At 44.1% G+C, this 27,480-nt stretch overlaps 2 protein-coding genes across 2 annotated transcripts; both read left to right on the forward strand.

Annotated features, from left to right (window-relative positions):
* The first annotated feature begins 5,748 nt into the window (after positions 1 to 5,748).
* LOC124047945 (U6 snRNA-associated Sm-like protein LSm1) lies at positions 5,749 to 10,436 on the forward strand. Its single transcript, XM_046368298.1, has 4 exons — positions 5,749 to 5,956; positions 6,403 to 6,471; positions 6,565 to 6,680; positions 9,833 to 10,436. The coding sequence occupies exons 1-4, from the start codon at positions 5,887 to 5,889 to the stop codon at positions 10,019 to 10,021; spliced, it is 444 nt and encodes a 147-aa protein (XP_046224254.1). The 5' UTR covers positions 5,749 to 5,886; the 3' UTR covers positions 10,022 to 10,436.
* A 9,010-nt stretch (positions 10,437 to 19,446) lies between these two features.
* Positions 19,447 to 21,240, forward strand: LOC123989352 (carboxyl-terminal PDZ ligand of neuronal nitric oxide synthase protein-like). Its single transcript, XM_046290302.1, has 2 exons — positions 19,447 to 20,121; positions 20,944 to 21,240. The coding sequence occupies exons 1-2, from the start codon at positions 20,017 to 20,019 to the stop codon at positions 21,118 to 21,120; spliced, it is 282 nt and encodes a 93-aa protein (XP_046146258.1). The 5' UTR covers positions 19,447 to 20,016; the 3' UTR covers positions 21,121 to 21,240.
* The last annotated feature ends 6,240 nt before the right edge of the window (positions 21,241 to 27,480 follow it).

The following is a 27,480-nucleotide window of genomic DNA, read 5'->3' on the forward strand; positions in this document are numbered from 1 at the left end:
TGCAGTGTGAGCTGGGGTTCTGTAGATCTCTCTCTCTTCCATCTCTGCAGTGTGAGCTGAGTATCTGGGTTTCCTACTCATTCCCTCTCTCCATCTCTCAGGGCCCAAACCCTGAGCATCAAATTGAAAAGATGTTCAGCAGTACAGTGATTCCTCCGCAGCTCAGGACAACTCAGAGGGTAAAAACATTGAACCAAAGACCACAAACTCCTCTGCACACTCCACTGACTTGCATCCACTAAAAGACCATGCTGCTTGCCTACAGAGCAGCAAGGGGATCTACCCCTCCCTGTCTTCAGGCTATGTTCAAACTCTACACCCCAACCTGAGTACTCTGTTCTGCCACCTCTTCTCTCTTGGTCCTTCTACCCCTATGGTAGGGCAGCCCCCGTCAGCCCAGACAAATCTCTTCTTTGTCCTGGCACTCCAATGGTGGAACAAGCTTCTCCTTGCCCCTCTTCCGAAAACATCTGAAACCATACCTCTTAAAAGAGTATCTTAAATAATCCTGCAGGCCCCCCCAAAAAAATAAATAATAACTTGCCTTTTGTGAACAAACACTCATACTTGAGTTTTTTCCCCACTAGCAATGACTTTGTCTATAGCAACTTTATTGAGAAAAAAGGTACTTACTATGATTGAGATATGTGGTTTTCCCACCTAGCTAACTGTAAGTCACTCTGGATAAGAGTGTCTGCTAAATTACTCAAATGCCAATGTAAACTATAGGCCTAAGCACTAACAGATAGTTAAGCACACCCTTCAATTATACCGAGTTAGTTTGAGGATATAAATGTAGGCCTATAAGATGTTTACCTACTTAGGATATATCCATGGAAATTGAATTTGGCGACTAGTGCCCCCAACTCTCCATTTGCTGTCAGACAGGTTATCTGCATGCATCCATCTTTGTGAAATCATGAGTAGGCCTACTGTACACTGACTGTACAAAACATTAGGAACACTTTTAGGTAAAAAAAATAAATAATCTGTTTTGCTTGTTATTTTGGCATTAATACGTGTCACATATCAGTTTGCAAACAATGTAAAAAATAATAATAATTAATTAAGTTAATAAAGCCGCATACAAACATTGTCTCTTTTTTGTTTTCTTGAGTAAGGCAGATGCAAAATTGTGTTTCAGCCTAGCTCAGTGCTTTCTGTGGTGGTGGGGCTAGCCAGCAGAAAATTCAAAGCGTTGCGCCTGATTGGCTCAGTTTTCTCTCATGATTGGCTCAGTTTTCTGTCACTCATGGGACAGTACGTCATCCCCAATTCTAAGGTTAGAGCTCTAAAATTTTAGCCCCTTGAGTTCTGCCATAGAGTTACATTAGAAGCGCCCATCCAAGAAGGCTCAAGGTCATTGGCCACAGATAGAATGACATCAAATCACGTTATATTTACAGTAGCTTTGATTGGACTGATCATGTCAACATCTTACTTTCAAAGTCTTAGCTAGCTGTCATCATCAGTTATCATCAAGTCGACAATCTACTGGCAAATCCTTTTTAATCCTTGTCATTGAATATAAATAATGAAGAGAAATTATAGATAAAAAGTATCCATGCTCATTGGCCATTGTACATAAAGATTACACAACAATGAGTAGTTTGGAATGAATCAGTGGCTAACTGCAAGCATTGCAAAAAAACACTAATGTTAGCCTGCTATTCAATGGAATGGCTGTGTTTTTTCAGAGTTCCAACCATAAATCCAGAGAATTGCAGACTTTCATGTCAAAGTTTGAGACAAAATTTGCCCACCAAGGACCGCTGCGCCACCTTCACAAAATGTATTGTATGCTGCTGCATAAATGATGTTATATACAAGGGAGAAATGTATAATGTAGCTAAGAAAGTAATACTAAGTGTACGTGTGTTGTGTAGTAAGCTGTTAGTCACCAATGTGCCTCACCCTAATAATTTGGTCTATTTTCACCAACGCGGTATTGTAAACACATAACGTTAGTAGTTGTGGTAATGGCTTCACACAACATTCTATAATATAATTGTGTTATTTAACGCGTCAAATAGCGTTATATGACGTGTATCTTTTTTGACACGTAAAGACCTAAACAACATTCAATGTGCCTAATAATTGTGTCTATTTTCACCTCTTAATTTCACCTACTGTTCTAACTTGGTGGTGCACAAATAGCCTATAACCTGTTTTAGAGAAATGTACTCATCAAATATTGTAAGAGCTTTCATTGTCTGTTTATATACCCCATTTATTTATCCTATGGTACTGACTGGTACAGGGAGTACGTTGTAAGAACGGCCCATGTTCTGAATTCTATCGTTGTACATTTCAAAAGTGCTGAACACATAGTTATATTGACTATGTCCGTCGTCACTTGCTCATTAATGTCTTAATCGAAATGACGGATTGCCTCTTATCTGCTCGTCGTCCCCTTATGCCATAGTTTGAACATCTCAATTGTCAGTAGAAACCACATTTGTTTAAGCAACTCAGCCGTATCAGCTATGTTTTAAAAAAAGGCAGTAATGAAGCTGAATGAACTGTTTCCCTGCCAGACAAGGCTCAGATGATAGCCAGGTGTAGCAGTGGTAGGTTGTTGGGACTCTGCTGTTGGGATTCTGCTGTTGGGACAGCTTTATGTTGGCCCTAACAGTTTATGGACACCGTTTGTCACTGTTATAGTGTAATTAATGTATTGTTTAGTGTTGTGTTGTGTAGTGGCTTTTCTGGCAAGCATCCCACATTTTTTGTGTGTTTGCCCCACCAAGATTTACATGCTAAAATCGCCACTGTGTAGGGGCATGGACTATACAAGGTATTGAAAGCATTCCACAGGGATGCTAGTCCAATGCTTCCCACAGCTGTGTCAAGTTGGTTGGATGTCCTTTGGGTGGTGGACCATTCTTGATACACACGGGAAACTGTTGAGTGTGAAAAACCCAGCAGTGTTGCCGTTCAAAGGCACTTAAATCTTTTGTCTTGCCCATTCACCCTCTGAATGTCACACACACACAATCCATTTCTCAATTGTTTCAAGGCTTAACATCCTTTTCCTCCCCTTCAACAACACTGATTGACGTGGATTTAACAGGTGACATCAATATGTAATGGTAAGAGTAGGTGTTTCTAATGTTTTGTACACTCAGTGTATGTTCCAGCAGAGGAAGGCAGATGTTTGGGTTAAATGAGTCCATATGGTATAGTCTCTGAGGGAACTTAGGGAAGCATGTGTAGACCAATAGAAGCAGGAAGAAAGTTTAAGACAGTAATATATTTGTATTTGATAAAAGTAGATAATGGCCAGAATTTCCATCCATGGTCAAACTCTTAACATGTACACATGATTATACTCTCTTTTTATTTATTTTTTATTTTATTTTTTTATTTCACCTTTATTTAACCAGGTAGGCTAGTTGAGAACAAGTTCTCATTTGCAACTGCGACCTGGCCAAGATAAAGCATAGCAGTGTGAACAGACAACACAGAGTTACACATGGAGTAAACAATTAACAAGTCAATAACACAGTAGGAAAAAAAAGGGTATCTATATACATTGTGTGCAAAAGGCATGAGGAGGTCTGCGAATAATTACAATTTTGCAGATTAACACTGGAGTGATAAATGATCAGATGGTCATGTACGGGTAGAGATATTGGTGTGCAAAAGAGCAGAAAAATAAATAAATGAAAACAGTATGGGGATGAGGTAGGTAAAAATGGGTGGGCTATTTACCGATAGACTATGTACAGCTGCACCGATCGGTTAGCTGCTCAGATAGCAGATGTTTGAAGTTGGTGAGAGAGATAAAACTCTCCAACTTCAGCGATTTTTGCAATTCGTTCCAGTCACAGGCAGCAGAGAACTGGAACGAAAGGCGGCCAAATGAGGTGTTCGCTTCAGGGATGATCAGTGAGATACACCTGCTGGAGCGCGTGCTACGGATGGGTGTTGGCATCGTGACCAGTGAACTGAGATAAGGTGGAGCTTTACCTAGCATGGACTTGTAGATGACCTGGAGCCAGTGGGTCTGGCGACGAATATGTAGCGAGGGCCAGCCGACTAGAGCATACAGGTCCCAGTGGTGGGTGGTATAAGGTGCTTTAGTGACAAAACGGATGGCACTGTGATAAACTGCATCCAGTTTGCTGAGTAGAGTGTTGGAAGCAATTTTGTAGATGACATCGCCGAAGTCGAGGATCGGTAGGATAGTCAGTTTTACTAGGGTAAGTTTGGCGGCGTGAGTGAAGGAGGCTTTGTTGCGGAATAGAAAGCAGACTCTAGATTTGATTTTCGATTGGAGATGTTTGATATGAGTCTGGAAGGAGAGTTTACAGTCTAGCCAGACATCTAGGTACTTATAGAAGTCCACATATTCAAGGTCGGAACCATCCAGGGTGGTGATGCTGGTCAGGCGTGCGGGTGCAGGCAGCGAACGGTTGAAAAGCAAGCATTTGGTTTTACTAGCGTTTAAGAGCAGTTGGAGGCCACGGAAGGAGTGTTGTATGGCATTGAAGCTCGTTTGGAGGTTAGATAGCACAGTGTCCAAGGACGGGCCGTAAGTATATAGAATGGTGTCGTCTGCGTAGAGGTGGATCAGGGAATCGCCCGCAGCAAGAGCAACATCATTGAGGCGTAACTGTGGAATGAGATGATGAAACCAATCAAGTATGGTACTGGGTCGTCCCGAGTTACCACAGCCTCAAAGTCATAATTATGGCTAAACTCCACCTATTTGTACAAGTTCTCTACTCAAAATCAGATTTTAAGCCTAACCCTAAACTTAACCCTAACTTTAACCACACTGCTAACCTTACCCAGTGGCAGTTCGAGCTTGTATGGCTCCCTGGGCGAACCCCCCCTCCCAAAACACCATTCAGCACTAACTTGAATTTTTATTCAGACATTTGGAACAACACAAATAAATAATCAAAACATTTAAAACTATATAAATATATATATAAATAAGACTCGTAAATATAAAAAACGGTACCTTGGGCTTCCAGTGGGGAGACCTGAGGTCAACCTACTCTCGCCCCCGCCTCCGCCCCATCTCATACTTCTGAGTGGGAGACCTTCCCAGGCAGTAGCCTGCCTCGCTCACAAACTAGAAGAAACAGGGCACCTACTCCGACAAGGTTAATTGACCAACAGCCCCACATGGTGACATGATACCATTGACATGAAGTGGGGAGGCAGGGTAGCCTAGTGGTTAGAGCGTTGGACTAGCAACTGAAAGGTTGCAAGAACAAATCCCTGAGCTGACAGGGTAAACATCTGTCGTTCTGCCCCTGAACAAGGCAATTAACCCACTGTTCTGAGGCTGTCATTGAAAATAAGAATGTGTTCTTAACTGACTAGCCTAGTTAAATAAAGGTAAAATGAATGATAAAAAACGATCGCGTAAATGACACCATTCTGAACATAATTCGTGCAGCGCCCCTGTGCCATACCCGGCAAGATGCCGCACTGTGCGCCTGCCTATGTCACCTATGCCTAAATCCGACACTGTTTATGCCTAACACTAACCTTAAATTTGGACAATTTTTACTTTGTGGCTGTGGTAACTAGTGACAACCATGGTGTTGTACGGGGATAAGAAGTGGGTGGATTTTTGTTGTTGAAGATTATATAATTACTGGTGTCTATTTGGGTTTAATATTATAACCTACAGACAAATACATCTATTCTGTAATTACACTCTAGAATTAAAACTTCAAGCGGCGTCAAATTTGGTTAGACCAATAGTAGCAGAGAACGGGGCTACCCAACTGTCTTGTGCGTACATTACATAACAGGAAGTGTTTCACTATGGCCCAAACCGAACTGCACGAGAGTCCGATGGCCTGAAAGGACAGTGACACAACAGCAAATAATCCCTCTAAATTCGCACCAAACATCGTGTACATGCGATTTACAAGCCGACCAAAAATGAACTACATGCCAGGAACAGCCAGCCTCATCGAGGATATCGATAGTAAGTCGATGCCGCTGCATGGCCATTCCAAGGCATGCTAACACCGCTAGCCGGTGTTGTGTCGAGATGCACCGGTTTTTACCATTGGTTGGTTCTGGTAGAGGGTTTTAGAAATAATGTCCATTGATATATTTGTTAGATAACAGCTTGTAAAGCAGCGCCATCATGACATGCAAACACATGGCATTTACCAGAGGACTTGATGTGTGCGCCTGACACTAAGATGAGTGCACACCTGAACACTGTTATCAAATCAACTGTCAACATAGCTACCTCCCTAGGTCAGGGGCAAAGGCTGTAGGCCGCGCTTGTAAGCAGAGCATGACCAGTAGGCTACTAATCTAACCATCAATCTCTTTTCATAAAACCCCAACAAAAATGCACAGTTAAAACCATAGTAATTGCATCAAATATACAATGATTTTGCTGCCTGTTTGAATTGACAGAAAAACATCTCGTCCTGCTCCGAGATGGAAGAACGTTGATCGGCTTTCTCAGAAGCATTGATCAGTTTGGTATGTAAGTATTCCAACCATTGCATTGCAATACCATAGTATTGCATACAACATAGTCGGAAAGCAACCAAGCATTTTTTTTTGTGTGTGTAGCCAACCTGGTGCTGCAGCAGACGGTGGAGAGGATCCACGTGGGCAAGAGGTATGGAGACATCCCTCGAGGAATCTTTATCGTCAGGGGAGAGAACGTAGTCCTCCTGGGGGAGATCGTAAGTCTGCAACAAACACACAGATCCCCTTACACTCCAAGTATGTGTAGTTGTAAAGTTGTAATTCTTATTTACAATGACAACCTACCCCAGCCAAACCCGGACGATGCTGGGACAATTGTGCGCTGCCCTATGCGACTCCCAATCACGGCCTGGATTTGAACCAGGGTGTCTGTAGTGACGCCTTTAGCACCGAGATGCAGTGCCTCAGACCGCTACGCCACTCGGGAATGGGTATATGAGAAGTGAATCGGCCAAATGGGAAGATTTGTAGCCACTCAAGACCGTTTATTTGTGGCTGATTGGGCTGCACTACGAGTCGATAGTAAGCCTCCGACCAGTACTCCAGTGTTGTGCCTGCTGACTTGAAGTGATTCCTACTGGGTGTCGGGTCGCTGGCAGTAGCTACGTGGCCATTTTCTTTCCCCCTCACAGGATTTTATTTCAAGTATGATAGCAGCCTACACAAGAAAGAACTAATATTGATAACCATCTAGTTGTCACCTTGATACATCCAGTACCAGTCAAACGTTTTGAGAGTAATGGTGAAGATGGCAAAACTATGAAATAACACATGGAATCATGTAGTAATGTTTCTTCGAAGTAGCCACCCTTTGCCTTGATGACAGCTTTGCACACTCTTGGCATTTTCTCAACCAGCTTCATGAGGTAGTCACCTGGAATGTATTTTAATCAACAGGTGTGCCTTGTTAAAAGTTAATATGTGGAATTGATTTCCTCAATGTGTTTGAGCAAATCAGTTGTGTTGTGACAAGTTAGGGGGATATACAGAATATAACCCTGTTTGGTAAAAGACCAAGGCCATATTATGGCAAGAACAGCTCAAATAAGCAAAGAGAAACGACAGACCATCATTACTTTAAGACATGAAAGTCAGTCAACCTGGAAAATTTCAAGAACATTGAACATTTCTTCAAGTTGTAAAAACCATCAAACGCTATGATGAAACTGGCACTCATGAGGACCGCCACAGGAAAGGAAGACCCAGAGTTACCTCTGATGCAGAGGATACATTCATTAGTTACCAGCCTCAGAAATTGCAGTCCCAATAAATGCTTCAGAGTTCAAGTAACAGACACATCTCAACATCAACTGTTCAGAGGAGACTGCGTGAATCAGGCCTTCATGTTCGAATTGCTGCATAGAAACCACTACTAAAGGACACCAATATTAAGAAGAGACTTGCTTGGGCCAAGAAACACGAGCAATGGACATTAGACTGGTTCAAAACTGTCCTTTGTTCTGATGAGTCCAAATTTGAGATTTTTGATTCCAACTACCGTGCCTTTGTGAGACACAGAGTAGGTGAACGGATGATCTCCACATGTGGTTCCCACCGTGAAGCATGGAGGAGGAGGTGTGATGGTGTGGGGGTGCTTTGCTGGTGACACTGTCTGTGATTTATTTAGAATTCAAGGCACACTTAACCAGCATGGCTACGAAATAATTCTGCAGCGATACACCATCACATCTGGTTTGCGCATTTGTTCTTCAACAGGACAATGACCCAACACGCCACCAGGCTGTGTAATGGCTTTGACCAAGAAGGAGAGTGATGGAGTGATGCATCAGATGACCAGGCTTCTACAATCACTCAACCTAAACCCAATTGAGAGGGTTTGGAATGAGTTGGACTGTGGAGTGAAGGAAAAGCAGCCAAACTGTGCCTAGCATATGTGGGAACTCCTTCAAGACTGTTTGAAAAGCATTCCAGGTGAAGCTGGCTTGAGAAGATAACAGCTCTGCACACTCTTGGTATTAAAGGCCAAGGGTGGCTACTTTGAGAAACCTAAAATCTATTTTGATTGGTTTAACACTTTTTGGTTACTACATGATTCCATATGTTATTTCATAGTTTTGATAGAGAAACCCTTGAATGAGTAGGCGTGTCAACTTTTGACTGGTACTGTATATACAGTCTACTACTCAATGGGGAGGACATGAATGGCAACAACACCGGGACACAGTGCCCTTTGCTCCCACTTGACAAGTGCTACTGTCTGGCAATGCCGCGGGAAGTAGCTACCTATTAGCCAATATCAGAGTGGCAGTCACAGTAAGCACACGCATACAACGCATGAAGCAACAGTAGACCCATCGATACTAAAAAATAAACTTGTCAGTTTTATAACTGAACATTTACAATTATTTGTCTAAAACTAACAGTGAAATACGACTCGGACACATACGACTCAGGCTTCTTAACAGAAGTCTGAACTCTTGCGGTAAGGTAGCTCAATGTAAGGTAATTTCATGGTAGGAAACAGAAGAACAATTAAAAGTATTCCTCTTTAAGGAATACCTAGGATAGGATAAAGTAATCCTTCTCACCCCCCTTAAAAGATTTAGATGCACTATTGTAAAGTGGCTGTTCTACTGGATGTCATAAGGTGAATGCACCAATTTGTAAGTCGCTCTGGATAAGAGCGTCTGCTAAATGACTTAAATGTAAATGTAAATGTTAAACACAGCTCAGTCAAAACCATCTAACCTAAAGCAGACCACAAAAAAAACATGTAATACATGTTTTAAATTGTATTTTTACTCGCCCACTGCTTTGCTTTCCACGCGCCCACTGCTTTGCTTTCCACGCGCCCACTGCTTTGCTTTCCACGCGCCCACTGCTATGCTTTCCACGCGCCCACTGCTTTGCTTTCCACGCGCCCACTGCTTTGCTTTCCACGCGCCCACTGCTTTGCTTTCCACGCGCCCACTGCTTTGCTTTCCACGCGCCCACTGCTTTGCTTTCCACGCGCCCACTGCTTTGCTTTCCACGCGCCCACTGCTTTGCTTTCCACGCGCCCACTGCTTTGCTTTCCACGCGCCCACTGCTTTGCTTTCCACGCGCCCACTGCTTTGCTTTCCACGCGCCCACTGCTTTGCTTTCCACGCGCCCACTGCTTTGCTTTCCACGCGCCCACTGCTTTGCTTTCCACGCGCCCACTGATTTGCTTTCCACGCGTCCACTGATTTGCTTTCCACTCGCCCACTGATTTGCTTTCCACTCGCCCACTGATTTGCTTTCCACACGCTCAATCGCCTATTCTCCGGTCGCCATATTGCGATGCAACTTCCCCCTTCTCCTACACACACAAACACTGATGTCTGAATGTGTGTCTACTCCTGTGAAGGACCTGGAGAAGGAGAGTGACACCAGTCTGCAGCAGGTGTGTATTGAGGACATCCTGGAGGAACAGCGACTGCAGCAGCAGAGCAGGCAGGAGGCAGAGAAGACCAAACACCTGGCCCTGAAGGAGAGAGGCCTGGTCATGCCCAGACCAGACATCATGGACGACTATGGAGTACAGCATCAATACTGACCGGTACATACAAACACCTGGCCCTGAAGGAGAGAGGCCTGGTCATGCCCAGACCAGACATCATGGACGACTATGGAGTACAGCATCAATACTGACCGATACATACAAACACGGTCAATAGGTAATGATCCAAGTTCACTGTCTTTACTTTACCTTTGAGAGGGAATCCCCAATGTACTGGGCACCTTATGACGAAGCACCTTATTTCACATTCAGAGTTTTATATTATGTTTCCCTAAGAGTATCATGGCACTGACATAAATGTACAGGGTTTTTGTTTGAACCATTATTTTAAACTATTTTGTGAGGTGTAATGAAAACTACATTTTGATTTGTACAGAAGTGAAAAGAGGATTTATCAAAGTTGTACATCACTGGAAAGGCCTTTGTTTGTATTAAACACTTTTATTTTTTAGAACATGGTGTGTCGTGTGTTATAGCTGGTTGTGTTTTAGTTTAGCTGTAGTTTTATGTTTGAGTAGCTAGGTCTATCGGAGTTACCAGTCCAAGATGTGCCGAAACCTCACTGGTGTACCTGCTGCTGAGCCTCCTTTTGGAGCAGATCTATATCTAACCAGTAGAGGGCGTGCCTGCACTACTTTAGCCATGCGTCTGTACTCTCCTCTTTCTGCATATGTCTGTTTTAACATTTTTATTTTATTTTATTTAACCTTTATTTAACTAGGCAAATCAGTTAAGAACAAATTCTTATTTACAATGACGGCCAAACCCTAACCCGGATGACGCTGGGCCAATTGTCCACCGCCCTATGGGATTCCCATTCACAGCCGGTTGTGATACAGCCTGGAATCGAACCAGGTTTTGTAGTGACGCCTTCGACCACTGCGTCACTCGGGAGCCCCTGGTGCTCGTGTCACTAAAGAAATTTGCAGCTAAAATGTGAGATATCAATTGATTAGGCTCATTACACATGTATATGACACCTGAGTAAACTTGTGATTGATTACAATTAAATTCAAGCCTGATCTGATAAAAAGCTTAAGACCTGATTCTAAATGCTATCCAATGAATTATTGGTAGCTTATAATAAATGTAACACATATTTTAAATTAGTGTGTGTGTGTGTGTGTGTGTGTGTGTGTGTGTGTGAAAAAAAATCAGGCCATACTCACTCCATACATCCCTTCATCATTCACCCTGGGAACAGCTTCACCTCTTCTTTTTCTGATTCTTCTGTATCTTGAATGCTAACATCATAGTTGGTACTGTTCACACTGTGTGCTACATTGTTACTAAGCTATTTTACCCTCACTGTAGAAAAAAGGTTCCTTATAGAACCAAAAGGGGTATTGTTTGCTTCATATATGGAACTCCTAAAAGTTATAAATATACCCCTTTTATAGGGTTCTTTGATCCGAACCAAAATGGTTCCATATAGAAGCCTGTGCAATTTATGAATTGTCTACTGCTATTTAATAGTCATCATTTGAGTAAAGAATATCGGCAATGTTTTTTAGAATTGATTGTCATTATATGCAAAGATAGTTTGGAAATATGCACAGATTTGTACCTTGTCAGCTCGGGGAATCGAACTTGCAACCTTTCAGTTACTAGTCCAGCGCTCTAACCATTAGGCTACCTGCCGTCTAATGATAGGCCATGTCAACTTTACCAATGCAATATGATATACCTTGTCCATTAGTGTCTTTTGCTCTGTTCTTACCAATAAGCAAGTTATTTTTCAATTTGTTAAGGTAAGCAAAGTTGATTTATTTAATTCAAATATATGAATCCAAAGTCATATGATAAACTATAGGCTAGATAGTGTTTTGAGCACGTTTGTAAGCAGCTAGCTAGACAGAAAAGGCTACTTTTATTCGCCACTTTACAAGTTAGCCAGCTAACTCTCAAATAAACTTCATTTTTTTATTGTGGGATATGTCAAAAAGAGCTACATACCCAGCCTGACATTGGAAAATAGTTAATTGTTTATTTTATTTCCGTATTTCAGTGTGGAGTCTATTGAGGGACTAGCCTATGTTTCATGAAGCCAATACAAGACTGTTGCTGACTGAGAGGAGGTAGATTATGTATCAATTAATTATAATAAATGATGTATAATAAGAACTCGATTTGGCTTCAGCAAGCCTCCAGAGGCTCTGCAATTGCATCAGTATGATACCTACGGATCGCATCTTCAGAGCGAGCATAAATGGTCTATAATCCGCAAATATAAAAAATGGCTGTAGGCCATTGAGAAACAGATGAAGATTTGTTTTGACAGGGGGTGCAGGAGTTTTTTCAGCAGATATGTTTCTGCTTATAATTTGACATTTTGGTCGGCAGGTTGTTAGTCAACTTGTCTATAATTACAGTTGAAGTCTGATGTTTACATACACTTCAAAACACATTTTTCAACCACTCCACAAATTTATTGTTAACAATCTATAGTTTTGGCAAGTCTGTTAGGACATCTACTTTGTGCATGACACAAGTCATTTACCCAACAATTGTTTACAGACGGAGTATTTCATTTATAATTCACTGTATCACAATTCCAATGGGTCAGAAGTGTACATACATCATAGCTTTATAAGCTTCTGACATCATTTGAGTCAATTGGAGGTGTACTTGAGGATGTATTTCAAGGCCTACCTTCAAACTCAGTGCCTTGTTGCTTGACATCATGGGAAAATTAAAAAGAATCAGCCAAGACCTCAGAAAAAAATTGTAGACCTCCACAAGTCTGGTTCATCCTTGGAAGCAATTTCCAAACGCCTGAAGGTACCACGTCCATCTGTACAAACAATAGTACGCAAGTATAAACGCCACGGGACCACGCAGCTCTCATACTGCTCAGGAAGGAGATGCGTTCTGTCTCCTAGAGATTAATGTACTTTGGTGTGAAAAGTGCAAATCAATCCCAGAACAACAGCACAGGACATTGTGTGAAGATGCTGGAGGAAATGGGTACAAAAGTATCTATATCCACAGTGAAACGAGTCCTATATCGACATAACCTGAAAGGCCGTTCAGCAGTCAGAAGAACCCACTGCTCCACAACCGCCATAAAGCCAGACTCTTTTTGGAAAAATATCCTCTGGTCTGATGAAACAAAAATAGAACTGTTTGGCCATAATGACCATCAAGCCAAAGAACACCATCCCAACCGTGAAGCACGGGGGTGGCAGCATCATGTTGTGTGGGTGCTTTGCTGCAGGAGGTGCTGGTGCACTTCACAAAATAGATGGCATCATGAGGTATGAAAATGATGTGGATATATTGAAGCAACATCTCAAGACATCAATCAGGAAGTTAAAGCTTGGTCGCAAATGGTCTTCCAAATGGATAATAACCCCAATCATACTTCCAAAGTTGTGGCAAAATGGCTTAAGGACAACAAAGTCAAGGTATTGGAGTGGCCATCACAAAGCCCTGACCTCAATCCTGTCGAATTTCTGGGCAGAACTGAAAAAGCACATGCAAGCAAGGAGGCCTACAAACTTGACTCAGTTACACCAGCTCTGTCAGGAGGAATGGGGCAAAATTCACCCAACGTATTGTGGGAAACTTGTTGAAGGCAACTTGAAACATTTGACCCAAGTTAAACAATTTAAAGGCAATGCAACCAAATACTAATTGAGTGTATGTAAACTTCTGACACACTGGGAATGTGATGAAATAAATAAATAATTATCTCTCCTATTATTTTGACATGTCAAATTCTTAAAATAAATTGGTGATCCTAACGGACCTAAAACAGGATATTTTTACTAGGATTAAATGTCAGGAATTGTGCAAAACTGAGTTTAAATGTATTTGGCTAAGGTGTATGTAAACTTCCGACTTCAACTGTATATACATGCAGCTTCTCTTCTGTCAGTAGCCTATATGTTGCCCTAGAAGACTAAAATAAAGCCTTGCTCACTGGAATGTCATATATTGATGGAATGAATGCTTCAATCAAGTTGATGTTGTTAAAGTAATCTTTGCTTCTTTCACAGAGGAAAGATGTTTAGGGACTGGGGAGAATACAATAACTAAATAACAGGAAAGATGTTTAGGGACTGGGGAGAATGCAATAACTAAATAACAGGAAATATGTTTAGGGACTGGGGAGAATGCAATAACTAAATAACAGGAAAGATGTTTAGGGACTGGGGAGAATGCAATAACTAAATAACAGGAAAGATGTTTAGGGACTGGGGAGAATGCAATAACTAAATAACAGGAAAGATGTGTAGGGACTGGGGAGAATGCAATAACTAAATAACAGGAAAGATGTTTAGGGACTGGGGAGAATGCAATAACTAAATAACAGGAAAGATGTTTAGGGACTGGGGAGAATGCAATAACTAAATAACAGGAAAGATGTTAAGGGACTGGGGAGAATGCAATAACTAAATAACAGGAAATATATTTAGGGACTGGGGAGAATGCAATAACTAAATAACAGGAAAGATGTTTAGGGACTGGGGAGAATGCAATAACTAAATAACAGGAAAGATGTTTAGGGACTGGGGAGAATGCAATAACTAAATAACAGGAAAGATGTTTAGGGACTGGGGAGAATGCAATAACTAAAAAACAGGAAAGATGTTTAGGGACTGGGGAGAATGCAATAACTAAATAACAGGAAAGATGTTTAGGGACTGGGGAGAATGCAATAACTAAAAAACAGGAAAGATGTTTAGGGACTGGGGAGAATGCAATAACTAAAAAACAGGAAAGATGTTTAGGGACTGGGGAGAATGCAATAACTAAATAACAGGAAAGATGTTTAGGGACTGGGGAGAATGCAATAACTGAATAACAGGAAAGATGTTTAGGGACTGGGGAGAATGCAATAACTAAATAACAGGAAAGATGTTTAGGGACTGGGGAGAATGCAATAACTAAATAACAGGAAAGATGTTTAGGGACTGGGGAGAATGCAATAACTGAATAATAGGAAAGATGTTTAGGGACTGGGGAGAATGCAATAACTAAATAACAGGAAAGATGTTTAGGGACTGGGGAGAATGCAATAACTAAAAATATATTATATTATATTATATAATATTATATTATTATATTATAAAATGACTCAACATGTTTCTGATAAGATTTAATGTCTGCTTGGATGGATACTTGATTTGGTCAAAATACTTTCAGCTTTCATGATGCTGATAAAGATAGGGACTGTCTGTAAAGGTGCTAACTGCACATATTCGTTCTCTCAAGATGTTGAAAGAAATAAATATTTCTCAACACCTGTTCCCAAGTCTAAATGTAGGCTACATTTTGGTGTAGGCCTATAATTGTATTGCAAAAAAAAGCTTAATTATGCAGGAGTAAAAATGAAGGCTATGCAAGAGGTTATAGACCTACTGTCAGTGTCCAGATCTCAGTTTCCATTGAACCCATCTGAACAGAAAAGGATTCAGTTCCCTTGACGTGCCATAGGCCTATTTGAAGTCCCCGTCTTGTGACTTCCAAATTCGTATAGCGCGCCTCATCATCATCACACAAAACATAGCTGGCACTGCAGCCATTATCTTTTACCATTCACCAACTCTCCATTTTGCAGCTTTTCTCATATTGAATTAAACTGACTTTCTGCCCATTCCCAAAAGCTTTTGGTGATTGGTGTGTGGGCTATTTGGTGCGTAGCTACAGTTTGACCCTAAAGCTTAAGTTTGCACAATAATGCCAGAAAGCCTAAAAATAATGAAAGAAAAAGCTCAATGTAGCCTATAGTTAGACTATTGTTTTCTCTTTATTCAAGCTGCCCGCCACACACCGGCCCTTCATCCACACAGTATTTAATGACCCTAAACCCGCCCACCACGCGGATATAACTGCGGGGACTGCGGTTTATGAGTCAACCTGCAAATCAACCCTACTTGGAAGTTGGTTCAACCACCGTCCTCTTGTGTCATCAAGCAGGAATGGATTGGCAGTTGTTTTTTAAAATCAGAATTGCAGTCAACTGTTGAATTGACTGAAATGTTCTATATATAGAGTGTATGCTTTTATTAAGCACATTATTTCCTGTTGCTTCCAGCTAGCATTTAGTTTGCTAGCTGGAAGCGGGTGTGTAAGAACCTTGGTCTTTACCACTCAGGCCTCTGCAACTGTCACGTTGTTCGTAATAATGGTCGGACCAAGGCTGTATGTTGAGTGTATGTTGACTTCCACATATTTTAATGAAAGTGAAACTAAGCAATGACAAAAACAAATAAACAATAAACTAACCACGAACCGTGACTACAGATATGCTATGTGCACGAACTCAAAACACACATTCAAACAATATCCCATAACCCACAGGTGGAAAAAATGGAACTTAAGTATGATCCCCAATTAGAGACAACGATTACCAGCTGCCTCTAATTGGGAATCATACACAAACCCTAACATAGAAAATAAACATAGAACCCCACATAGAAATAATAAACTAGACTAAAACCCCTAGTCAAGTCCTGGCCTACTCTACCATAGAAAATATAGGCTTTCTATGGTCAGGACGTGACAGCAACACTATTGCAAAATATGAATTAGCAGTTAGCAGTTGATTTGTAAAATCCCCATTAGGCCTACACTTTGGGGTAGGGAAAGAACCAATGATGTATATAAACCCTGGATTGACAGGGGCGCTGTATTGAAGCCACCGTACAGCCATCTTAGTACTCCTCCTTTAAAAAAAATATTTTGGAAGCCATGTTTATTCTATTACACACACCCTAATGCATACTTTTAAATTATATTATGTGAGCCAAACATTGTGTATATGTGTGTATATATACACTGCTAAAAAAAATAAAGGGAACACTTACACAATGTAACTCCAAGTCAATCACACTTCTGTGAAATCAAACTGTCCACTTTGGAAACAACTGATTGACAATACATTTCACATGCTGTTGTGCAAAGGGAATAGACAACAGGTGGAAATTATAGGCAATTAGCAACACACCCCCAATAAAGGAGTGGTTCTGCATGTGATGACCACAGACCACTTCTCAGTTCCTATGCTTCCTGGCTGATGTTTTGGTCACTTTTGAATGCTGGCGGTGCTTTCACTCTAGTGGTAGCATGAGACGGAGTCTACAACCCACACAAGTTGCTCAGGTAGTGCAGCTCATCCAGGATGGCACATCAATGCGAGCTGTGGCAAGAAGGTTTGCTGTGTCTGTCAGCGTAGTGTCCAGAGCATGGAGACAGGAGACAGGCCAGTACATCAGGAGACGTGGAGGAGGCCGTAGGAGGGAAACAACCCAGCAGCAGGACCGCTACCTCCGCCTTTGTGCAAGGAGGAGCAGGAGGAGCACTGCCAGAGCCCTGCAAAATGACCTCCAGCAGGCCACAAATGTGCATGTGTCTGCTCAAACGGTCAGAAACAGACTCCATGAGGGTGGTATGAGGGCCCGACGTCCACAGGTGGGGGTTGTGCTTACAGCCCAACACCGTGCAGGACGTTTGGCATTTGCCAGAGAACACCAAGATTGGCAAATTCGCCACTGGCGCCCTGTGCTCTTCACAGATGAAAGCAGGTTCACACTGAGCACATGTGACAGACGTGACAGTCTGGAGATGCCGTGGAGAACGTTCTGGTGCCTGCAACATCCTCCAGAATGACCGGTTTGGCGGTGGGTCAGTCATGGTGTGGGGTGGCATTTATTTGGGGGGCTGCACAGCCCTCCATGTGCTCGCCAGAGGTAGCCTGACTGCCATTAGGTACCGAGATGAGATCCTCAGACCCCTTGTGAGACCATATGCTGGTGCAGTTGGCCCTGGGTTCCTCCTAATGCAAGACAATGCTAGACCTCATGTGGCTGGAGTGTGTCAGCAGTTCCTGCAAGAGGAAGGCATTGATGCTATGGAGTGGCCCGCCCGTTCCCCAGACCTGAATCCAATTGAGCACATCTGGGACATCATGTCTCGCTCCATCCACCAACGCCACGTTGCACCACAGACTGTCCAGGAGTTGCTTTAGTCCAGGTCTGGGAGGAGATCCCTCAGGAGACCATCCGCCACCTCATCAGGAGCATGCCCAGGCGTTGTAAGGAGGTCATACAGGCACATGGAGGCCACACACACTACTGAGCCTCATTTTGACTTGTTTTAAGGACATTACATCAAAGTTGGATCAGCTTGTAGTGTGGTTTTCCACTTTAATTTTGAGTGTGACTCCAAATCCAGACCTCCATGGGTTGATAAATTTGATTTCCATTGATAATTTTTATGTGATTTTGTTGTCAGCACATTCAACTATGTAAGGAAAAAAGTATTTAATAACAATATTTAATTCATTCAGATCTAGGATGTGTTTTTTTAGTGTTCCCTTTATTTTTTTGAGCAGTGTATATACATACATACATACATACATACATACATACATACATACATACATACATACATACATACATACATACACACACACACACACACACACACACACACACACACACACACACACACACACACACACACACACACACACACACACACACACACACACACACACACACACACACACACACACACACACACACACACACACATACATACATAATGACAAAACAAAAAGCAAGTTTTTCGAAATATGACATTTATAAACATTCAGATCCTTTACACTGTACTTTGTTGAAGCACCTTTAGCAGCAATTACAGCCTTGAGTCTTCTTGGGTATGATGCTACAAACTTGGCACACCTGTATTTGGGGAGTTTCTCCAATTCTTCTCTGCAGATCCTCTCAAGCTCTGTCAGGTTGGATGGGGAGCGTTGAAGCACAGCTATTTTCAGGTCTCTCCAGAGATGTTCGAGCGTGTTACAGTCTGGGCTCTGGCTGGGCCGCTCAAGGTCATTGAGACTTGTCCCGAAGCCACTCCTGCGTTGTCTTGGCTGTGTGCTTATGGTTGTTGTCCTGTTGGAAGGTGAACCTTCATTTTGCTCTTGAAACATTTAATTGAAACACTGTCGAATTCCATTCATTTCTATGGAGGACTGCTACTACTGGGGAGGGCCAATATGGCCCCTTAAATGCCAATATATAGCACAGCAATCAGGGTTTATATGCATCATTGGATAGAACCCTCAAGGTTATTTGCCTTCACTGGGTAGGTAGTCCTATCTATCCTATCAATCCTATCCTATCAAATATATCTATCCTTCCTTTTTAAGTAAAGGATTATTTAATCTCCTCCAAAGAACCAAAACGTTATGTATAGAACCCCAAATAACCTTTTTTTCTAAGAGCATAAGCTCTACAGTTGCTACATTGTAGGCAGTGGTGTAGTGGTACGGGTCATCAAAAGTTGGCTTCAATAGGCTCTTCACCAGGGTAAGTTTTTACCATCTGAAATCAATAAAGTCAAAAACCATGTTACACTGTGATATGATTTTAAAGAAACGGCCTTGACAGGACAGAAAGGTTGGGACATCTACTATTATTTATGGTTGAGTGTTTATTTTGTCGACGCTTCCAAAAAACACTGGGTTACGTCATTGTATTGGAACTTTGCTCCAATCAGGACTCGCTCTGAACTAACGTCTATGGCTTTGAAGCGGGAGGGCTCAGCGTCAACGCTACCAGCAATGGCCGAGATTCAAAAACACCGGCAAAGCGACATCCACCAGCAAGCGGCCAACAGCCACCTGCAACAGACCCATGCTAGGGCTACCTGAGAGAAGTTACTATTGTGGTTTAGTATTGGACAGTCTATGGGTTGATTATGTTAGCTAAGCAGAGAACCCTATATTGACAAAAGGAGTGTCAGCAGCAAGACTAGGCGCTCTTGGAATAAAAGAAAAAGAGGCGCCCAAATCTGTCCCTTCGGTGGACGGGTCCCCTCTCTGGGCTTTGAGCGGCACTCTCGCGGAGCTATCGCAACAATGGACTCAGGTCTCCACGGGGAGCTCACTCTGTGTGCCACATCTCAGTGGGTCAGTGGTAGATATGCCTCGTAACGTGTGTTTCCCATGTTAACATCGTTCTCTGGTAGTGTTTCCTTCACTCGCGTTTGGTAGGTCCAGAGGAATAGGACTGAAGATGCCTGGACGGAACAGGTACAATCTGGTGGACGATGTCGCGGATTCGCGGGTCCCCCTCCATAACGAAGAAGCGTACCAACACGGGATACATTTTCAAGCTAAGGTGAAATGTATATGTACATTTTCTAGAATAAACAAGGCACTTTGATGTTTTCCCTGTATTCATTGTCTTTCCCGTTGAGCGTCTTGAAACAGTTCTGCCGCTGCGTTATATTTTGATGTCCAACTTGAAAGGTCTCATTTGGGTTCGGACTAGCCGATCATTTAATTTGACATGGTTGCGTTATGAAACTCAGGACAGGTGCACGTTTGTGGTAACGACGTGACTTATTTCCAGTGACTTTAGATCATTTGTCAAATTTCCCCCACCCCATATGTTGCAAATGTGCTTTCTAGGTGTAAGTTTTCCAAACCTGCAAACATTCACATTTCCCTCCATTTCTGTAGCCTACTTTCACCAGAGTACTCAATATTGACGGTTCTTACTCAAACTATTGTTAATGAATTAGTCAAAAGGAGGCAAAACAGAAAACACAGAACATTATATACATTTAAGTTTGTAAAACACATATAACAAATCCCAATGTTTGAAGATTTGAGATGCATCCTACAAGATGCTTATAATAAAACAAGTGTGTATAGCAGTATAATATCAGTCAAAAAATCTATAACTAGTTATATAGTCCTAAACAATATTAGAAGGCTACATATAATGACTTATTGGTTGCAATCGGCTACTAGGCTATGCATAACCACTTACACAGGATAATTGCAAGGAGAGGTGTCATGCATTATATAGTGTTATCAAAACATACTGTTGTGTTTTGTTGCGTCTATAACTGTATGCTGGGTGTATTGTCCTATCTAGAACTGGGTTTTGTATATCTGTCTTATCTATAACATATGTCTTGTGTGTGTTGTTCAGTATGTCGGCAGTCTGGATGTTCCCAGGCCCAACAGTCGTATGGAGATCGTAGCAGCCATGAGGAGGATCAGGGTAAGACACACATCATCAACACTGATCTGCTTCTCTGCTGTTGTTATTCTGAGAGCATCCACCCACTGCACAGATCACATAAAAACCAACTTGTGTGACATGTGAACCCACAATAATACTGTACATCCTCTCCAACAGCAGAACTGACATGCATTTATCCTCTCTCTCTTTCTCTCTCTCTCTCTCATTCTCTCTCTCTCTCTCTCTCTCTCTCTCTCTCTCTCTCTCTCTCTCTCTCTCTCTCTCTCTCTCTCTCTCTCTCTCTCTCTCTCTCTCTCTCTGTCTCTCTCTCTCTCTGTCTCTCTCAATTCAATTCAATTCAAGGGCTTTATTGGCATGGGAAACATGTGTTAACATTGCCAAAGCAAGTGAGGTAGACAACATACAAAGTGAATATATAAAGTGAAAAACAACAAAAATTAACAGTAAACATTACACATACAGAAGTTTAAAAACAGTAAAGACATTACAAATGTCATATTATATATATATATACAATGTACAAATAGTTAAATGACACAAGATAAAATGAATAAGCATAAATATGGGTTGTATTTACAATGGTGTTTGTTCTTCACTGGTTGCCCTTTTCTCATGGCAACAGGTCACAAATCTTGCTGCTGTGATGGCACACTGTGGAATTTCACCCAAAAGATATGGGAGTTTTTCAAAATTGGATTTGTTTTCAAATTCTTTGTGGATCTGTGTAATCTGGGGGAAATATGTCTCTCTAATATGGTCATACATTGGGCAGGAGGTTAGGAAGTGCAGCTCAGTTTCCACCTCATTTTGTGGGCAGTGAGCACATAGCCTGTCTTCTCTTGAGAGCCATGTCTGCCTACGGCGGCCTTTCTCAATAGCAAGGCTATGCTCACTGAGTCTGTACATAGTCAAAGCTTTCCTTAATTTTGGGTCAGTCACAGTGGTCAGGTATTCTGCCGCTGTGTACTCTCTGTGTAGGGCCAAATAGCATTCTAGTTTGCTCTGTTTTTTTGTTAATTCTTTCCAATGTGTTAAGTAATTATCTTTTTGTTTTCTCATGATTTGGTTGGGTCTAATTGTGCTGTTGTCCTGGGGCTCTGTAGGGTGTGTTTGTGAACAGAGCCCCAGGACCAGCTTGCTTAGGGGACTCTTCTCCAGGTTCATCTCTCTGTAGGTGATGGCTTTGTTATGGAAGGTTTGTGAATCGCTTCCTTTTAGGTGGTTGTAGAATTTAACGGCTCTTTTCTGGATTTTGATAATTAGTGGGTATCGGCCTAATTCTGCTCTGCATGCATTATTTGGTGTTTTACGTTGTACACGGAGGATATTTTTTTTTCTCTCTCTCTCATTCTCTCTCTCTCTCATTCTCTCTCTCATTCTCTCTCTCTGTCTCTCTCTCTTTCTGTCTCTCTCTCTCATTCTCACTCATTCTCACTCATTCTCTCTCTCTCTCTCTCTCTCTCTCTCTCTCTCTCTCTCTCTCTCTCTCTCTCTCTCATTCTCTCTCTCTCTCATTCTCTCTCTCTCATTCTCTCTCTCTCTCTCTCTCTCTCTCTCTCTCTCTCTCTCTCTCTCTCTCTCTCTCTCTCTCTCTCTCATTCATTCTCTCGCTCTCTCATTCTCTCTCTCTCTCTCGCTCTCTCTCTCATTCTCTCTCTCGCTCTCTCTCTCTCATTCTCACTCACACACTCACTCACTCACTCACTCACTCACTCACTCACTCACTCACTCACTCACTCACTCACTCACTCACTCACTCACTCACTCACTCACTCACTCACTCACTCACATACACTTATAGAGATGCTGGAGTGGTGGTTGACATGCCTGATGAAGAAGTCTATCCTTTTCTCTTTTCTCTTGGCCTGGCATTTTTCTATACAGCTGTTTGTTCCTTTGAGAATCAAATCATTATTATTGGTCACATACACGTGTTTAGCAGATGTTATTGCGGGTGTAGCGAAATGCTTGTGTTTCTAGCTTTGGCAGTGCAGTAATATATAATAAGTAATAACTAACAATTTCACAACATATACCCAATACACACACACCTAAGTACAGGAATGATGAATTCAGAATATATAAATACAGTGGCAAGGAAAAGTATGTGAACCCTTTGGAAATATCTGGATTTCTGCATAAATTGGTCATCAAATTTGATCTGATCTTCATCTGCTGTTTCCTGAAGTCCACGATCATCTCCTTTGTTTTGTTGACATTGAGTGAGAGGTTATTTTCCTGGCAGCACACCCCCAGAGCCCTCACCTCCTCCCTGTAGGCTGTCTCGTCATTGTTGGTAATCAAGCCTACTGCTGTTGTGTCATCTGCAAACTTGATGATTGACAACACTGTGTGTCGGTGGTGTTCACAATGGCCTTTCAAAATGTAGCTGTTTATGGGACAACTAAGCTCACCCTCTCATATGGGCTTACTGTGACAGGCCAGGGATATGTGTATTCTGCCGAAATGCGAAGGGATAGAGTGTAAGGCGAGAGAGATGTCTTGCATATACACTACTGAAGGGTATCGTGAGTGTGAGATAGGAAGGTGTGTGTGGCGTTTTCATTGCCGTGGATAGTGGCATGATTATTATTGTGCTCTGCTGAATCATTGCTGCCGTTATCGTTTAGCCTTACCCTTTCATTTGCCCAAGTTTTCCCAACAGGAAGACTTGTGTAAAGGTTTTAGAACGACACAGGTCAGAACATGTAAAAAGTAACTGAGAGAGTGACTGAGTAACCGTGAGTCAGCCGGTAGGCTGAGACATGACAAGGCTGTTACTAAAGCCTGACTTAACACCATGCATGGAGCAGACCCAGTGGAAATAACAGACAGATTAGTGAGCAGCTCTGACTGCAGTCTGTCAACATCTGTTATTGCAGGTTTGAGTGTATTGTATTTACAGTGAGCTTTCTTCAGCCGCCCTCTTGACAAGAGTGGTGGTGATAACAAGTCCTCTGTGATGTGGACGCCGAGCAACTTAAAACTTGTGACTCTCTACTACAGTCCCATTGATGTGGATCGGGGCATGTTCCACCTCTACTTCCTGAAGTCAACAATCAACTCCTTTGTTTTGCTGACGTTGAGGGAGAGGTTGTCTTTTCTTGGATGTAGGGCTGTGACGTCTTGGGATTTGAGGTTATGGTAATTGGCCAGGCCAGTGTACATGGTCACTGGGACATATCAGACTCAGACTCAAACATGTACATTTTTATCTGCAACTTCACTATTACCATTACACTTCGTTATTATCAGTAGCATTTTATAATTATTATTATTATTACCTCTAAATATTAGTTGAGTATACTAAAGTAGTAGAATAAAGTATACTACTTTAGTAATAATAATAAAAAAATGTCAGATTGGAGAGGATTGTCAAATTTTTGTATTGACGCAACTTAATGCATAGGCCAGGGTTCCCCCAATTGGCGACCCGTGGGCCGAATTTGGCCAGTGGGTGATTTTATTTGGGCCCCCAAGTTTTCTAATAATTGTTGGACATAAGACTGTAAGAACACCTGCAAATCAGCTCCAAGTGATTTTTATTTTGGAAACTGTTCCAAATTATTCCCACACTGTCACGATCGTCGTAGTGAGGAGACCAAAGTGCAGCGTGATGTGAATACATCTTTTTAATGAAAGACGAAAAAACACGAAGTACACTAAACAAACAAACAAAATAACAAGACGAACGTGACCTCTATCAAAACTGAATGCAAACATGCAACATCACATAGACAATAACTCACAAACCACAATACAAAACAGGCTACCTAAATATGGTTCCCAATCAGAGACAACGACAAACACCTGCCACTGATTGAGAACTATATCAGGCCAAAACACATAGAAAAAGACAAACTAGACATGCAACATAGAATGCCCACTCATATCACAACCTGACCAAACAAAACATAGAAACAAACAACTCAAATAATGATCAGAGTGTGACAGTAACCCCCCCCCTAAGGTGCGGACTCTGACCGCAAAACCTAAACCTATAGGGGAGGGTCTGGGTGGGCATCTAGCCACGGGTCTGGCTCTGGCGCGGGACGTGGACCCCACTCCACCATAGTCATTTCCCTCTTCAAGGGCCTCTTTAGAGTGGCGACCCTCGCCTCCGACCTTGGGTCTAAGACCCTAATTAAAGGCCCCACTGGACTGAGGGGCAGCTCCGAACTGAGGGGCAGCTCCGGACTGAGGGGCAGCTCCGGACTGAGGGGCAGCTCCGGACTGAGGGGAAGCTCCGGACTGAGGGGCAGCTCCGGACTGAGGGGCAGCTCCGGACTGAGGGGCAGCTCCGGACTGGCTGAAGGTCCTGGGCGCTCCTGGCTGGCTGAAGGCCCTGGCGGCTCCTGGCTGGCCGACGGCTCTGGCAGGTCCTGGCTGACCGACGGCTCTGGCGGCTCGGGACAGACGGGAGACTCTGGCGGCTCGGGACAGACGGGAGACTCTGGCGGCTCGGGACAGACGGGAGACTCTGGCGGCTGGGGACAGACGGGAGACTCTGGCGGCTGGGGACAGACGGGAGACTCTGGCGGCTGGGGACAGACGGGAGACTCTGGCGGCTGGGGACAGACGGGAGACTCTGGCGGCTGGGGACAGACGGGAGACTCTGGCGGCTGGGGACAGACGGGAGACTCTGGCGGCTGGGGACAGACGGGAGACTCTGGCGGCTGGGGACAGACGGGAGACTCTGGCGGCTGGGGACAGACGGGAGACTCTGGCGGCTGGGGACAGACGGGAGACTCTGGCGGCTGGGGACAGACGGGAGACTCTGGCGGCTGGGGACAGACGGGAGACTCTGGCGGCTGGGGACAGACGGGAGACTCTGGCGGCTGGGGACAGACGGGAGACTCTGGCGGCTGGGGACAGACGGGAGACTCTGGCGGCTGGGGACAGACGGGGCTGGGGAGACTCTGGCGGCTGGGGACAGACGGGAGACTCTGGCGGCTGGGGACAGACGGGAGACTCTGGCGGCTGGGGACAGACGGGAGACTCTGGCGGCTGGGGACAGACGGGAGACTCTGGCGGCTGGGGACAGACGGGAGACTCTGGCGGCTGGGGACAGACGGGAGACTCCGGCGGCTGGGGACAGACGGGAGACTCCGGCGGCTGGGGACAGACGGGAGACTCCGGCGGCTGGGGACAGACGGGAGACTCCGGCGGCTGGGGACAGACGGGAGACTCCGGCGGCTGGGGACAGACGGGAGACTCCGGCGGACCGGGACAGACGGGAGACTCCGGCGGACCGGGACAGACGGGAGACTCCGCGGACCGGGACAGACGGGAGACTCCGGCGGACCGGGACAGACGGGAGACTCCGGCGGACCGGGACAGACGGGAGACTCCGGCGGACCGGGACAGACGGGAGACTCTGGCGGACCGGGACAGACGGGAGACTCTGGCGGACCGGGACAGACGGGAGACTCTGGCGGACCGGGACAGACGGGAGACTCTGGCGGACCGGGACAGACGGGAGACTCTGGCGGACCGGGACAGACGGGAGACTCTGGCGCCTCGGGACAGACGGGAGACTCTGGCGGCGCTGGGCAGAAGGAAGGCTCTGGCGGCAATGGACAGGCGGAAGCACCTGTAGAGATGAGACTGAGAGGCAGCCTTGTGCGAGGAGCTGCCACCGGAGGGCTGGTGCGTGGAGGTGGTACCGGATAGACCGGACCGTGAAGGCGCACTGGGGATCTTGAGCACCGAGCCTGCCCAACCTTACCTAGGTGGAATAGCCTGCACTGGGCTGTGCTGGCGAACCGGGGACACTATGTGTAAGGCTGGTGCCATGTATGCCGGCCCAAGGAGATGCACTGGAGACCAGATGCGTAGAGCCGGCTTCATGACACCTGGCTCGATGCCCGCTCAAGCCCGGCCGATACGAGGAGCTGGAATGTACCGAACCGGGCTATGCACACGCACCGGGGACACAGTGCGCTCCACTGCATAACACGGTGCCTGCCCGGTTCCTGTCTCTCTCCGGTAAGCACAGGAAGTTGGCGCAGGTCCCCTACCTGTGTGCCTCCCCCCAATACATTTTTGGGGCTGCCTCTCGGGCTTCCAGCCACACTGCCGTGCTGCCTCCTCATACCGGCGCCTCTCTGCCTTCGCTGCCTCCAGCTCTGCTTTGGGGCGGCAATATTCCCCTGGCTGTGCCAAGGGTCCTTCGCCATCCAGAATCTCCTCCCAAGTCCAGGAGTCCTGCGTTCTTTGCTACTGCTGCTAATGGCCGTTACCACGCTGGTCCTTTGTTGGTGGTTTATTCTGTCACGATCGTCGTATTGAGGAGACCTATATATGTATAGGGGTAAGGTGACAGGGATACTGGGGTGATGGAGGTAGATATGTATAGGGGTAAGGTGACTAAGCAACAGGATATAAGATAAACAGAGTAGCAGCATCTTGCATGTGAGTGGGTGTGCGGGTGTGTCAGTATAAATGTATGTGCATATTATGTGTGAGTGAGTGTTTGTGTGT

The sequence above is a fragment of the Oncorhynchus gorbuscha genome, linkage group LG11 (genome assembly GCF_021184085.1).
Source record: "Oncorhynchus gorbuscha isolate QuinsamMale2020 ecotype Even-year linkage group LG11, OgorEven_v1.0, whole genome shotgun sequence".
Classification (NCBI taxonomy): Eukaryota; Metazoa; Chordata; class Actinopteri; order Salmoniformes; family Salmonidae; genus Oncorhynchus; species Oncorhynchus gorbuscha.

Excerpts from the sequence above, each read along its gene's own strand:
- LOC123989352 (XM_046290302.1), top strand. The coding sequence starts at position 20,017 with ATGCCTGGACGGAACAGGTACAATCTGGTGGACGATGTCGCGGATTCG. Across the intron at positions 20,122-20,943 it reads GGATACATTTTCAAGCTAAG|TATGTCGGCAGTCTGGATGT; the intron begins GTGAAATGTATA and ends TGTGTTGTTCAG.
- LOC124047945 (XM_046368298.1), top strand. The coding sequence starts at position 5,887 with ATGCGATTTACAAGCCGACCAAAAATGAACTACATGCCAGGAACAGCC. Across the intron at positions 6,472-6,564 it reads CAGAAGCATTGATCAGTTTG|CCAACCTGGTGCTGCAGCAG; the intron begins GTATGTAAGTAT and ends TTGTGTGTGTAG. Across the intron at positions 6,681-9,832 it reads TAGTCCTCCTGGGGGAGATC|GACCTGGAGAAGGAGAGTGA; the intron begins GTAAGTCTGCAA and ends ACTCCTGTGAAG.